Genomic DNA, 14,923 nt, shown 5'->3' with positions numbered 1-14,923 from the left:
TTCTTTCTTTAAACCTCGAGAACCATCCTGTGTTAGCTTCAGACTTTTCTGCAGGTTCCTCACCTCTCTCAGCCTTCGTAGAACTGAAGAGAGTTTGGGCCTTGCTCTGGGTTAACCTTTGGCTTAAGGGAATGTTGTGGTTGGTTTGATCTATCTAGACTGCTAAAACTTTTTCCATTATCATCAATAAGGCTGTTGTGCTTTCTTATCATTTGTGTGTTCACTCTAGTAGTACTTTTAATTTCCTTCAAAAGCTTTCCCTTTGCATTCACAACTTGGCTAATTGGCACAAGAGGCCTAGCTTTTGGCCTGTTTCTGCTTTTGACATGCCTTTCTCACTAAGCTTAATCACTTCTAGCTTTTGATTTAAAGTGAGAGATGTGGGCCTCTTACTTTCACTTGAACACTTAGAGGCCATTATAGGGTTATTCATTGGCCTGATTTCAACATTGTTGTGTCTCGGGACCTGAGGAGAGGGAGAGACACAGGGGAATGTCTGGTTGGTGGCACAGTCAGAACACATAAAACACTTACTGATTTTGTTGTCTTTGTGGGTACAGTTTGTGGTGCCCCAAAACAATTACAGTAGTAGTATAACAGGTCACTGATCAAAGATTACCATAACAAATACAACAATAATGAAAATATTAGAAATATTAGGAGAATTAACCATAAGGTGAAGTACATACATGAAGTGAGCAAATGCTATAGGAAAAATGGCACCAGTAGACTTGACGCAGAATTGCCACAAACCTTTAATTTGTAAAAAAGGCAGTATCTGCAAAGTGCAGGAAAGTGCAAAGTGCAGTGCGGTGAGGTGTGTTCCCTTGTGATGAGCCAAGGAAATTGCCTCTGTAATCTCCTGGAGGAGTCAAGGGAGAATAGAAAAGGCCTCACAGAATAGCTGGGAATATTCCTGCTCAAGAGTTAGGGTGTGATTCTCTACTCAAAGAGCCAGAGAAAAAAATTTCTTGGCTGGAAAATATCAAAGTACCATGTTGCAACAGACTAGATGTATGGAGCACTGATTCAGGAGTTGAAATTGAGGAAAGATACATGAATTTCTGGACAGGAGAGAAGTTTAAATAACATTATCAAGGTAGGGATGGTGTGTGTCCGTAGTTGAAGCCCAGTCCTCATCCAAGTTATGTCACCATACAAGCGTCAAAAATAAATCCCTACTTAGGAAGACACTTTATTTGGAAACACTGTTGTGATGCTCTGACCATGAGGTACGTAGGTATCTGAACATCAAATACCAAAAGGCTTTTCTCTTTTTTTTTTTTTAAATTTTTTTTTTAATGTTTATTTATTTTTGAGACAGAGAGAGACAGAGCATGAACAGGGGAGGAGCAGAGAGAGAGGGAGACACAGAATCTGAAACAGGCTCCAGGCTCTGAGCTGTCAGCACAGAGCCTGACGCGGGCTCGAACTCACGGACCGTGAGATCATGACCTGAGCCGAAGTCGGACGCTTAACCGACCGAGCCACCCAGGCACCCCCAAAAGGCTTTTCTCTTATAGATACAAGTGAATAGTGCCAGCAGAATCTTTGTGGGAGAGTGGGATAAACTGGTGGGGGTTAGCAGATGACATGACCGTGGTAATTTAACAGATGTTTTTTCTGTGGTCACCTTATGCTCGGAACGAGTCCTTAAAAGAGGATGTTCTGCATTGTCTTGCTTAAGCTGAGAGCTAGCCAAAGTTTAGCAGTGCGTGGCGAGGAGGTATACTTGACTAAACTTTGGACAAGTCAATAGGTAAGAAATGGGCATTTGTGAGCCCTTGGCCAGTACTTAATGTAAAATCCTTTTGGGTTAATGGCAGATATATTGCTTCTGGAAAATACCTTTTAGATATTAGTGCAGGTTCTAGAAAATACCTATTCGATATTAGTAAATATGTTTACCGTATTATTGTCAGGCAGTAAACTCTGCCACGGTTTGGGGATAAACTTAGTTATAAGATATTGCTGCTGTTCCCAAGGGACAGAGGTCTTGGTTGAAATAGTAAATGTATTTTTAAAAATGCTAATATCAAATACATGGTAAAGACTGTAAGGTCTCAAAGAAGGAAAGCTGAGGCAGTAGGAAAGATTGATGGAATAGGTAAGGTTTAAATCTGGCCTTGAAGAACTTGCTTGCTGGGATAATGAGAGAGAAATACGGAGTATGGAAAATGAATACACTGTGGTGATGTAGTGCTCACAGTCAGTATGTTAAAAACCAGTTTGTATGATCCAGAGGCTATTAAGTTAGAGTCATAGGTAGAAGTCACCTGGTGGTGGCCTGAAGTATTGAGCCTTTTTTATTTTAGGCAAAGGAAATCAGAAAGCTTTTTGAGTGAGATAAAGCAGAAGTATTTGAGGTGGAAAAGGATTGGGAGAATATTGAGATCACTTACTATTAGTTTAGGTGTAAGGTCATGAAGGTCTAGAGTAGGATAGTGGTTCTAAAAATGGAAAAGAAACATTTAAGGACATGCTAAAGAAGGATCAGCAAGACAGTAATTGGCAGACTGGGGGAAAAGGGAGGTGTCAAAGAGGGTACCAGTGAGATTAGAAAATGGTAGTCAGTGTACCAGTGAGATTAGAAAATGGTACTGTTGACTCTTGAAGTGTTGTTGTTTTTTTTTGTTTTTGGTGGGTTGGGGGGCAGGTGATGAATTTAATGGCTAGAGGAGATAGCCAACAAGAGGTTATAGGTCCAGTAGTGAAGATTAGGCTGGAGATGAAAAAATTACCTGAATAGAGTTGCTTTATTGACCAGGTGAACTTGGCTTTCTCTACTATACTTTTGCATTTCAGGAACAAGAAAGAGAGAATCTTGGGGATATCTATAATTGAGAAGTGGGGGGGGGGGGGAGATTTGAAACTAAAAGGCAAATGAAGCATGACCAGAAAAATAAGAATAATAGCGTAGTATAGTATAAGGAGAACATTCTGTATAGGTAGAGCTATCATCAACACTGTTGAATGCTAGAGAGGTCAAGAATAAGGACTGAGAAAAGGCCATTGGATTTGGTTAGGAAGACTTGGAGAGAGTAGGATTAGTTGAGTGACGGGTGGAGAGTTACTGTAAATTAGAATAAGAGGTGGTGGTATGAAGTATATTCAGTATTGTAAGATTTTGTGGTGAGGAGAAATACAATTCTCTTGGTGGTAGCAAGGTTAGGGATATTAAAGTTTTTGATAGCAGGGACCTGGCAGGAGTCATTGAAGATCTAAGAAATAGGGAATCATCCATAGAGCAAAGTTGCAGAGAGGAAGTAGGGAGGCTGAATCAAAAGTTTTGCTTTAACCTTAAAAAGGAGAAAGGGTAACTTGTCATTTGAGACTGTGGACAAGATAAAGGAGGATGGGTGGGACATGTGGAGATTTTTGAGAAGTTTAAATTAAGTTGTTGGGGATATATGACATTTACCTTGTTAGAGTGAACTCTAGGATTTCCTTTTAACAGTTCGTAGGTTTAAGTATAGTCCTTTATTTCTTTCTGTATTTTTTTTTAAAGATCTTATTTTTATTTTAATTTTTATTTTATTTATTTATTTTTTAAACGTTTATTTATTTTTGAGACAGAGAGAGACCGAGCATGAACGGGGGAGGGTCAGAGAGAGGGAGACACAGAATCTGAAACAGGCTCCAGGCTCTGAGCTGTCAGCACAGAGCCCGACGCGGGGCTTGAACTCACGGACCGTGAGATCATGACCTGAGCCGAAGTCGGCTGCCTAACCAACTGAGCCACCCAGGCGCCCCTAAAGATCTTATTTTTAAGTAATATCCACACCCAACATGGGACTTGAACTCAATAATGCTGAGATCAGGAGTTGCATAGTGACTGTAGTCACTGAGCTGTAGTGACTGAGCCAGCAGGGGTCCCTAAGTATAGTCCTTTAGAAATCTTAATTATAAACAGTACTGCTAAGTTAAAAGAAGTTAACTTGTTCCCCACCCCAACCTTCTTTTATTCCTCTTGTACTTAGGCTTCTGAAGCCTTAAATGGTCAGATGGGTTCTTTGGATTTTGTAGACCCCATGTTCAGTAGAAATGTTTGACTTGAAAGTCATAAACAGACTTACTATTACTAGATTTAGCTGATACTTAATGCCATATGCAGATCTGGTCCACAGTTTTCCAAGGATAGTGCCAAAGAAAGGTGCTCAATAAATATTAGATTATTATCAGTTTTGGACTTTAAATTATAAGTGCTCAGACTTAGCCTTGTGCAGCACTTGGCATTGTACCCTTCATTAATAGAGACCCTTTTCCTGATTTTTTGAATTGGCTCCTAGTATGAGGGGCTCGATATAAGAGAGTGCACTGGACACTGTGAGTACTGATAAATCAGTGTGATGAATGAAGGCATGAAATTAGTTAAAAGTGAATCAATCTGTGAGGGAGATTTATAAATTTGTCAATAACAGTATCAGATGTACAGAATAAGCAGAAAGAGCTCTTAGTCACTTTTTAAAAAATCTATCCACCCATTTGTTTTTGACTAAGAAAGTTGAATTTAAGCTTTGTTAGAAGGGAAATTCATGTTATAGATGAAAATAGTGGACTTTATAACTCCATTTGGCAGCCATAATCCATAAACTGGCTTAAACATCATTTTTTTCTTTATGCTTTTTGAGCACCTTAGTTTTTTGAAATTAATTTCTTAAAAACAGGGTAGCAATTACTTTTAAATGGTATGTGGTATTGGCTTTGGATGACACAGTTTTAGACCTTCGGTAAGTAATTGTGGGAGAAGATTATGTAGATTATTGTATAATTCTGGTATTATTTTTCCTTCCTCATTTGTCTTATCTCAGCCTTTAGATCTGTGCTATCCAATACGACCACTTGTCTATTTAAATGTAAATGAATTAAGATAAAATAAAATAAAAGATTTAATTTCTTAGTCATACTAGCCATGTTTTAGGTGCTTCCTAGCCACATGTGGTCAGTGGGTACTGTATTGCCCAGTAGAGAGTCTATTTCTATTATCATAGAAAGTTGTGTGGATAGTTGTAGTCTAGATCTTTAGTTACTAATAATGCCTGGAAAGTAAGTATCAGGAACTTGGAATAGATACTTAAAACACCCCAAACCATGGAATTTATACATCTTCAATCCTAACAAAGTCAGCCTTCTAAAAGTTAAATATTATTTCTTTAGGATAGCCTTTGTATTTAATTTTGGTCTTAGGCCTTACTCAGAGGTCATTCTGATAATAATGTAAGACAGAATAAAATAGTTGTGCTAAGAGCTGTCTCTGCCAGACTGTTTATTTAACAGCTTAATTAAGATATAATTGATGATACAATAAATTGTGCATATGGAAAGTATAACATTTAATAAAGTTTTGATATGTGTATATCTCTGGAACCATCATCATAGCCAACCTAATATATCTATTACCTACAGGTTTCCTCATGCCTCTTTATAATCCCTCCCTGTATAAGCCCTGTTCTTTTTTTACCCTCTCTGTTCACCTCTAGACAATTGCTGATTTGCTTTCTGTCACAATAGAGTAATTTGAATTTTCTAAAATTTTGTATAAGTGGAGTCATGCAATCTATACTCTCTTTTTTTTGGTCTGACTTCTTTCACTCTCCATAATTATTTTGAGATTCACATATTGTATGAGATTACATGTACACATAATTCATTACTTTTTATTGTATGGATGTATCACAGTTTGTTCATCTATCTGTTGATGACTGCTGCTGTTGATAAGCTGCTATGAACATTTATATACAGGTCTTTGTATTGACATATGCTTTTATTTCTCTTGAGTAAATACCTAGGCATGGAATGGCTGGATAATATGGTAGGTTGTATGTTTAACCTTTTAAGAACTATTTTCCAAATTGGCTGCACCATTTTACATTCTCTCCAGTAGGGTGTGAATGTTCCACTGGTTCCATCGTTGCAAATTCTTGGAATGGCCAAGCTTTTTAATGTGACAGACTATTTTAACCAGAAAAGACTGTCCTAGGAGAATTAATTCCTGGTTCTTGCAACTTTTTGTATTTAAGTGCTACAAAAATAGTATTTTGTGAAAAGATTTTAAGACAGTCTTCTACAGATTTATTTACTCTTATTTTTGATAGTATTTGTTCATTAATGCTGATTTGAAACTCAATTTATGAGAGCCATTACATTTCCTTTCTTACTTATTTCTCTTTTTTTGTTCTAGCGGCCCCTTTGTTGCTTTATGCAAACAGACGGGACTTGCGATTGGTTGATGCTACAAATGGCAAAGAGAATGCTACGATTGTAGTTGGAGGCTTGGAGGATGCAGCTGCGGTGGACTTTGTGTTTGGTCATGGCTTGATATACTGGAGTGATGTCAGCGAAGAAGCCATTAAACGAACAGAGTTTAACAAAACTGAGAGTGTACAGAATGTTGTTGTCTCTGGATTATTGTCCCCTGATGGACTGGCATGCGATTGGCTTGGAGAAAAATTATACTGGACAGATTCTGAAACAAATCGGATTGAAGTTTCTAATTTAGATGGATCTTTACGAAAAGTTTTATTTTGGCAAGAGTTGGATCAACCCAGAGCTATTGCCTTAGATCCTTCAAGTGGGTAAGTTTTGTGCAATGTACAAAGGCTGTTGCATCTCTGTTTCCTGGTTTCTTTCTGCTAGCATAGACTCCCCCATCCCCAAGAGAAAAGAGGTCAAAAACCCAATTTTAGATTCTTTGAGCTTCTTTTCAAGTAGACTTGAATGTGGAAGATTGTGTTGTGTTCTTTAAGATGTTTCTGTAAACAGTTTTGTTTCTAATATCACTTACAGGACAGCAATATATAGAGTTCTTGGTTTGTTTTCTACATTTAATAAGTACAAGAGGATAATTAGAAGAAGAAGGAATGAAGACCTAAAAGAGTAGTATTGATTTATGGATCTTAAAACTTTCATTGTATATGCAATCATTTTGTAGTACTAGTGTTTTTTTAATTAAACTCTGAACTATTATTTAATAATTTAATATGCCAGTATTGAATGAACAATAAAAATTAAGTTGTTAACTCATTTCTAATTCAAGAGATTTGCTGTAAAGATTTATTTTCTAATGAGAAGGGAAACGTAAAGCCAAGGGTAAATCCTGTTAGAAAATGTGAACTGTGTCATTATATGCTTCTGTTACTATGCTTCACTTCTACCATATACCATTCCTTGATACTTGTTTATTGAATATGTTGTCATGCCACCTGTCATGGTAGGGGTAGATAAACATCTAAACATGAACCTGAAATGAGTTACTAGTAATTTAAAATCTAAAGATAAGTAACCTGCAAATAACCATTTTAACACTTTGTTTTCTTTGACTTTCAAGTATGTTGGAATGTTTTAAAATTCATTTATAGGAGTGCCTGGGTGGCTCAGTCGGTTAAGCATCCAACTTCAGCTCAGGTCATGATCTCATGGTTCGTAAGTTCAGGCCCCTTGTTGGGCTCTGTACTGAAGGTCAGAGCCTGGAGCCTGCTTCAGATTCTGTTTCCCCCTCTCTTCTGCTCCTCCCCTGCTTGTACTCTGACTCAGTATAGTGAAACTTTAGGATGAGAAGTCTGGAACACACATGTAATTTTTATGTGTGTGTATTTATATATATATATATATATATATATGTGTGTGTGTGTGTGTGTGTGTGTGTATTAAAATTGTATAATTTTCAGAGGGGCATTAAGAGGTATCTGCTAAAGTCAGGATGGTCTTTTAATAAAGCATGATAAAATACAGTGGTTCTAGTGGGAGGAAAAAGTATTGAGTGGCCCAAGGAGGAGGTCACAGATGTTGGATATGCAATAAACTGTACAGATTGAAGAATTTGGTTGTTGAGAACTTGAAAGATATTTTTGACAAATGGAATCTGTGTTTTTCCAACAAAGTTTGAGAGTCTCCGTGTTGAAATGTTTGTGAGGTTACTGCTTTATAGAGCATACAGGGTTTTTGGTGCTTTCAGTGGTCATTAGGAAACTTTGGTGAAAAGACAAATAGTTCTTAAAATTTTTTTTTTGACAGACTTAATTTTATAACTGTAAGGGTGATGATGGCAATTTAGCCAAATACCCATTAAATAGTATGTTTAGAGTTCTGCTTTTTGTGTTCTTGTTGGGGAGAAAGAATATCTTTAAGGATTTGCAGTGTATTTAAAGACAGAAAACTTGGGAGAGAGAACTTTCCCTTCTTCAAAAGCCTGTTTATTTGCATTATGTAGTGTGTAAGTGGAGAGGGGAAGAGTGTTAAAAAAAATTGGAAGGGCCACAGAGCTCTTGTGGTGGATGGGTAGATAAAAGAGCTTGATTACCACAGTTCTGGAGCAGCATGTAGATCATTTCTATAAGGAATAATACGATAGTACATCATATAAGGGATAATGTGATGGTACATATTCAAGGGAGCTGAATTTATAGGTAACTCTTCACTCAGGATTTGATAATATAATGATTAAATGAGTCATTCTCATTTTGTGCCCTAAAGCTGATCAGCTTTACTTCTGGGTGTCTCATCTGATAAGTATCTAGGAAGTAAGTTTACCGTATGATTAAAAAATACATTAGAGTTTTTCTGTGGCTAACTTCCCAGTATTGAAGATGAGAAACCACCAAAGATTCAGCTGATCAAGAATATTACTGGAAGAATCAATAAAACTGTGCTTTGAAGGTAGACAGTAGTGTTATTAAAGCTTCTAAGGGATGCTCAGTGAAGGCGTAAAGTTTGCTCAGACACTCAAATATTTTTTCATTATTTTTGAAGGTTGTGGTTAGTGTTGCTTATGTGTAGGAGTGTGTATGTAAATTTTCTCCCCCTCCCATTCTTAAAATCTTTTTAATTTTTGGAAAGTTATGTGTCATATGGCTATTTTTAAAATTACACAACTGGAAATAAATAGAATGCAGCCAAATGGTATACATTTGGTAGTTAGCATGATGGAGTGTAAAATTATATTTTAAACTCATGCATTTAAAAATATATTCTATCAGTCTTCAGTGTTGATCTTAAATTTATGTTAAGGATTGTGGTTTTACTGGAAAAGTAATTTTAGATTGAGTACATCACTTATCAAACAGAAGAGATGATTTCCAGATTTATTTTGGGGGGGGGGAAGAAATGAAGTTTACTTTCCAGAGAAAGTACATGAAAACAGTGCTGAAGAAAAATGTAGGCCTTATCAGAGTTCCAGTATCCTGGGTTATGGGGTTCAGAAGAGCTGACTGAGCTCTCTCACATCAGCTTATGTAAAAGGAAAGCTATTGAATGACTGGTATTGTTTGAGCCCTGGGAACTAGTGCAGACATCTGTGTGCTTTCGGATGTATGGAGTTCTTTGTGTGATCAGTCCATTTAGCCTAGACTGAAGGAAGATTTTTATTTCCCTCCCTAAATTTGGCCTCTGTTAGTCTGAGATTTTTTTTTCTTTCTTTTGAGTGATGGCAGTGTAGAATTCAGAATAAGGGGCAGGAAAATGTGTGTATACAAATTGTTCCAGAAATGAACAACCATAGTTAGAGAAAGCAGTATCCTTACTTTATAGGGAAAGGTATTCCTGACTGTGTGGCTGCTCTAATTGTAAGTTCCTTAGTCTGTTTCACAATGACTGTACTAATCTTAGTGATGTTGAGGGCCAGGTGTTTCAGGTACACATAAAGCAGTTTTAAGGGTTTTTTGTTTGTTAAGGATCTGTTCATATTTCAAATCCTTTTGGATATTTTTGAAAAAGTTAAACTTTAGTGATTCAGTCTGAAGTGAATTCATACTGAACCACTTTGAATGATACATATTTTTAAAATATATTCTTATCGGGGCGCCTGGGTGGCGCAGTCGGTTAAGCGTCCGACTTCAGCCAGGTCACGATCTCGCGGTCCGTGAGTTCGAGCCCCGCGTCGGGCTCTGGGCTGATGGCTCAGAGCCTGGAGCCTGCTTCCGATTCTGTGTCTCCCTCTCTCTCTGACCCTCCCCCGTTCATGCTATGTCTCTCTCTGTCCCAAAAATAAATTAAAAAAAAAAAAAAAAAAAAAAAAAAGATTTTAAAATATATTCTTATCATGAAGAATAATATTTATAGTACTAAGAGCTCTGCTTTAAAAATGCTTGCAGAACTCAGTGGAAAAAGAATAATGTATACTTTCCTCAACAATTATATACATTTAATTGTCATATCTTGAGTATGTTTAAAAGTATTTTCTACACTGTTATGTTCCAGGTGACAAAAATCATTCCTGCCACATAGAAGGTGTTCAAAAATATTTAAAAAATCTTTTAATGTCTATTTAATTTTGAGAGAGAGACACAGACAGAGCAGGAGTGGGGGAGGGGCAGAGAGAGAAGGAGATACAGAATTGGAAGCAGGTTCCAGGCTCTGAGCTGTCAACACTGAGCCCACTGCGGGGCTTGAACCCATGAACTGTGAGATGACCTGAGTCCAAGTTGGCTGCTTAACCAACTGAGCCACCTAGGCACCCCAATAAATATCTTTTGAGTGACTGGATTTTTTATTTTCTTTCATAATCCTTTTAGTTTTCCTTGTTAGAGGAGAAAATGTTTTCTAAGCAAATGTAAATTTTAGCATCATCTCATGAATTCTACCTCAGTATGGTTTTGATTATAATTTCTTATTTAAAACATAATAAGGTTTTTAGTTTTTCAATTCAGTTCATCAAGATTATATTTTATGGAAATATAAAAGTCACTTATAAAGTCACTTATAAATATAAGTCATTTTATCTTTTTGGACTTCAGTTTTCTCATCTCTAATATGATGGGTTTCTTTCAGTTTTGACATTGTTTAAACTTAAAAAGTGAAGATATTTAAATAAGTACTCTATATCAATTTAAAATTTTTTACTTTACAATTACACATTCAAGTCCATAATTTAGTGTATGTTACACTTAGAATTATTTCTGCAGAACAGATTCTTTTTAAAAATTTTTTTCTAAAGTTTTTTTTTAATGTTTGTTTATTTTTGAGAGAGAGAGAGAGAGAGAGAGAGTGCACAAGTGGGGGAAAGGCAAAGAGAGAAGGGGATGGAGGATCTGAAGTGGGCTCTGTGCTGATAGCAGAGAGCTCGGTGTGGGGCTGGAACTCATGAACCTTGAGATCATGACCTGAGCCAAAGTCAGATGCTTAACCGACTGAACCACCCAGGTGCCCCTTTGCAGAACAGATTCTTAAAATTTGTTTCTACTGCCCTTATTGCATAGGTCATCACACTCAACAACCCCCCAACCCCCCCCCCCCCCCCCGCCCTTTTTTAGGGCTATTCGACTCGTAAAACCAGTTTGCCAATTCTACGTGATGTAAATTGGAAAATACTGTAAACTGTCAAAGGTTCTTTTTGTTTGAAGAATGAAAAAGATAGCAAATTACTTTCAGGCAGATTATATAGGTTAAACATATGTTTGGGAGGTGAGGTTTTGAGATTACTACCCCAAATTTAAGAGAAACGTATTAGAAAAGCCACTAATCCAGGAAATCTGGATTATTGGTTTGGCTTTACCCGCCTCTGGGGTATGATGCAAGGTCCTTGAAAATGAAAAGAAAACTTTTTAAGAATAAGTAAGTGTGTGTGTATATGTATATTTTCAAATGTTAGTGTAGGGCTCTTTACTTATAAAAAAGAAAAATCTTAACTCATATCCAATTTTTACAAGAAATCTTAATCCCATCCAATTTTTAGTTCTTTATGTCTACTATTCTTTATGTCTACTATCCATTACCCTTAGATTGAGTTTTAATTATGTAGTCAAAATTTTTTTATGTCCTCTATCTCCAGGCCCACTTTTATTGAAGGAATATTAAAAAGGAATATTTACAGTATAACTAAATGACTTTACCTAGTCCAGTCTCTTAATAGTTTTGGTTTTTCAGTAAACGCTTTCCTTGCTTGCAGCACTGACCTTTTAATTCGGCCTAAGCAGAAAGAAGAATAAAATTTTGTGAGAGTAAACAACAGGATACCTTTAACTGTCTGTATTTTGGTGATCTTACGTACCCTTGCTGTATTCCACTGTGATTGGCTCTTTAGAAGCTACAGTAGATTATTTTTATTTTTATTTTTTATTTTTTTAAGACATAAAAAGACATTTTATTATTGTTTTGCTACATAACAGTGAATACACTCAATTGCATTTTCTCAAATGGCAAATAAGACACAAGATAACATCTCTTTGATTCCTGAAAACCTCAATATCATCTGTCTTTTGGTGGATCCAGTTTCCTACGACGTCTATGATACTGTCCACGAGGATACCAATGGTGCTTAGTAGTAAAGAACATTTTGCTAAGTTGTTCTATCATAGGTCCTTGCTCCAAGGGTTCATTTTTTTCTTCTAATCTGGTTTTCAGCACTTGATCATGTGTTTCTTCATTATTACACACAGGATCTGGCCGTGGGATAGGTTTTGTATGTTCATATGGAATGTCCACAGAAGGGTGGTAGCATACTATTGTCCTGCCATCAGATGTCAAAGCAAGCTCTACTTTGCAATTATAGTCATCTGGAAGAGGCGAATACGTAGATTTATGACAAACACAATATAAAGCTCCGTTTTGAATCGGAAATAAATGTCAGATAGTTCTGTTTGATATCATCCGTTTTACTGCTGCTAATACCATGGTGACTCAAGATGCTTATCCGGTGGTGTGAAAGATGACCTGGAGAAACTGCTTTTAAAATCTGCTTCCAGGCATACCTATTTTCATCCCTGACCGACGCTCACCGCGAGCCCGCCGTCTTACCTCCTACAGTAAATTATTTTTAACTGGCACCAAATATTTGTGCCATTGAGCCTTTAAGATTTTGGAAGGAGTTTGCCAGAGAGCTGATTTGTGAGGTAGGAAGAAAATGATTGTCTTTAGTATTTTTCGCATTATTTAATATTGATACTGTATTCCTTTTAGAAGTTTTTCTCTTAAGACTTCCTGATTTTTATACTCTTTGGTTTTCCTATCACTTGGACCACTCTTTTCCTTCTTTCACTAGCTCTTGAGATACGGAATAGTAAAAGTGCATCATTTTCTTTATTCTTTCCCTGAGATTATATCCATTTCCATAGCTTTTGCATAGAAGCAGATAGCCAATTATGCTAAAATAGAAAGCTTCATACTAGTCTTTGCTTTAAAACATTGGTTCTGTGTATGAAGGATCTTGCTCCATATCTCAGCAACGTACAGTTTTGAAAGATGTCCTGCAAACTGGGGGAGCCTATTTTCTACCCATTAAATCCTAGAACTGGTAGGAAATCTTGAGGATCTTATAGCTAAAGGCCTTCACTTTTTGGCTAAAGAAACCAAGGCCTTGGCCAAAATAAGAGACAGCTAGATTCTAATTTACAATTTTTTTTTTTTTTTGTAATTTGAGAGAGAGAGAGTGAGCAGGGGAGAGGGGTGGAGGTGTGGGGGGAGGATGCAGGAGAGGGAGAGGGAGAGGGGGAGAGAGAATCTTAAGCAGGCTTCATGCTTGGTGCAGAACTTGATGGAGGGCTCAGTCTCACGACCATGGGGTCATGACTGACCTAAGCTGAAATCAAGCCTTGGACGCTTAACCAACTGAGCCATCCAGGCACGCCAAGACAGCCAGATTCTTAGCTGAGATTTTCCAGTCTCACATTAAGTGCTTTTTTCTTCATGAAAAGCATCTTGATAAAGCTGTGTTTCTTGTTTTGTTTTGCAAATTGAATTACTTTAAAAATGCAACATGGTAGCTTTATTTAAAGAAGGATTTTTGTAAATTCTTTGTTTTTTAGATTTATACGCTATCATTTTTTATTTTACCATTGCTTTTTGCATGCACTTAATCCACTTGGGTTCAGCTTCCTTATATTGAAGTATGTACTTCAGCTTTTTTTAGCAAAAGTTGATTAATTATAAACTCTTGGTCTTCATCTGAAAATGTATTTAGTTTGCCCTCATTTGTGAGTGAAAATTAGTTGATTATAGAATCTGGGCAATAGTTATTTTCATTCAGTTGTAGGAGGGTCTTATGATTTTAATTGTTGCTATGAGAGGTCTGTTATTTTCTAATTAACATTGTGGCTTTGTAAGTACTTTATCTGTTTTTTTTTTTTTTTTTCCTGGTTCTTTAGAAGCAGCCCATAAGCATCTCTTAAGTTTTGATATTTTGCAGCTTTTCCTACACTGTGTCTAGATGTAGCTCTATTTTTTTTTTTTTTTTTTTTTTTTAGTCCTGCTTAGAACTCATGTTTGTAAAATCTATTATTATTGTTTGGTAGTTCTAGAAACTTATCATCCATTATTTTTTACTTTTCCCTCATCATCCTTAGAATCCTTTGGAACTCCTTTCTGCTCCATGACTCTTAATCTTGTTTTCATATCGTCTCTTTATTTCTCTGGGCTAGTGTGTAGTTTATTTTTTTACTTGTCTTCCAGATAACTAATTCTTTTCTCAGGTGTGCCTAATTTTGCAGTTTAATGAATCAATTGAGCTTTTAATGTCAGTGACTATGCTTTTCTAGAAGCTCTTTGTGCTCCTCATTTAAAAGACTTATGAGAAAATGTCAGCCTACATGAAAGTAGAGAGAATAGCATGCCAATAATTTTAGACTTATAAAAAAGTTACAAAAATAGTACACCCCGCATCCCTTAAGATTAACATTTTATTTAACCATAGAACAGTTATATAGACCAAGAAATTAATGTTGATATAGTACTGTATCTCTGTGTACCATATTTAAACTTGTCCAGTTTTCCTACTAGTGTCCTTCTGGTCTAGGATCCCATATTGCATTTAGTTGGTATCTACATAGTCTTTTCTAATCTGGGACATTTTAGCAGTCTTTGTCTTTATAACCTTGACCTTTTGAACATTACTGGACAGTCATTTTTTAGAATGTCTCTCAATTTGGGTTTGTCTGATGTTTTCTTATGATTGATTAAGGTTATACTTTTTTGGCAAGAATACCACAGAAGTGAT

At 36.4% G+C, this 14,923-nt stretch overlaps 1 protein-coding gene and 1 pseudogene across 1 annotated transcript in view; one reads left to right on the top strand and one right to left on the bottom strand.

Annotated features, from left to right (window-relative positions):
* The window catches only part of LRP6 (LDL receptor related protein 6), a 177,412-nt gene that overhangs the window by 18,377 nt on the left and 144,112 nt on the right, over nt 1-14,923 (top strand). The window contains exon 2 of the mRNA XM_060658349.3: nt 6,182-6,575. Within this exon, the coding sequence (XP_060514332.1) occupies nt 6,182-6,575 (394 nt within the window). The remainder of the gene's footprint in view (nt 1-6,181; nt 6,576-14,923) is intronic.
* Nucleotides 12,043-12,735, bottom strand: LOC132694703 (large ribosomal subunit protein mL42 pseudogene; annotated as a pseudogene).

This window comes from Panthera onca, chromosome B4, assembly GCF_046562875.1.
Source record: "Panthera onca isolate mPanOnc1 chromosome B4, mPanOnc1 haplotype 2, whole genome shotgun sequence".
In the NCBI taxonomy this organism is placed as follows: domain Eukaryota; kingdom Metazoa; phylum Chordata; class Mammalia; order Carnivora; family Felidae; genus Panthera; species Panthera onca.
This window is presented reverse-complemented; position numbering and strand designations above follow the sequence as displayed.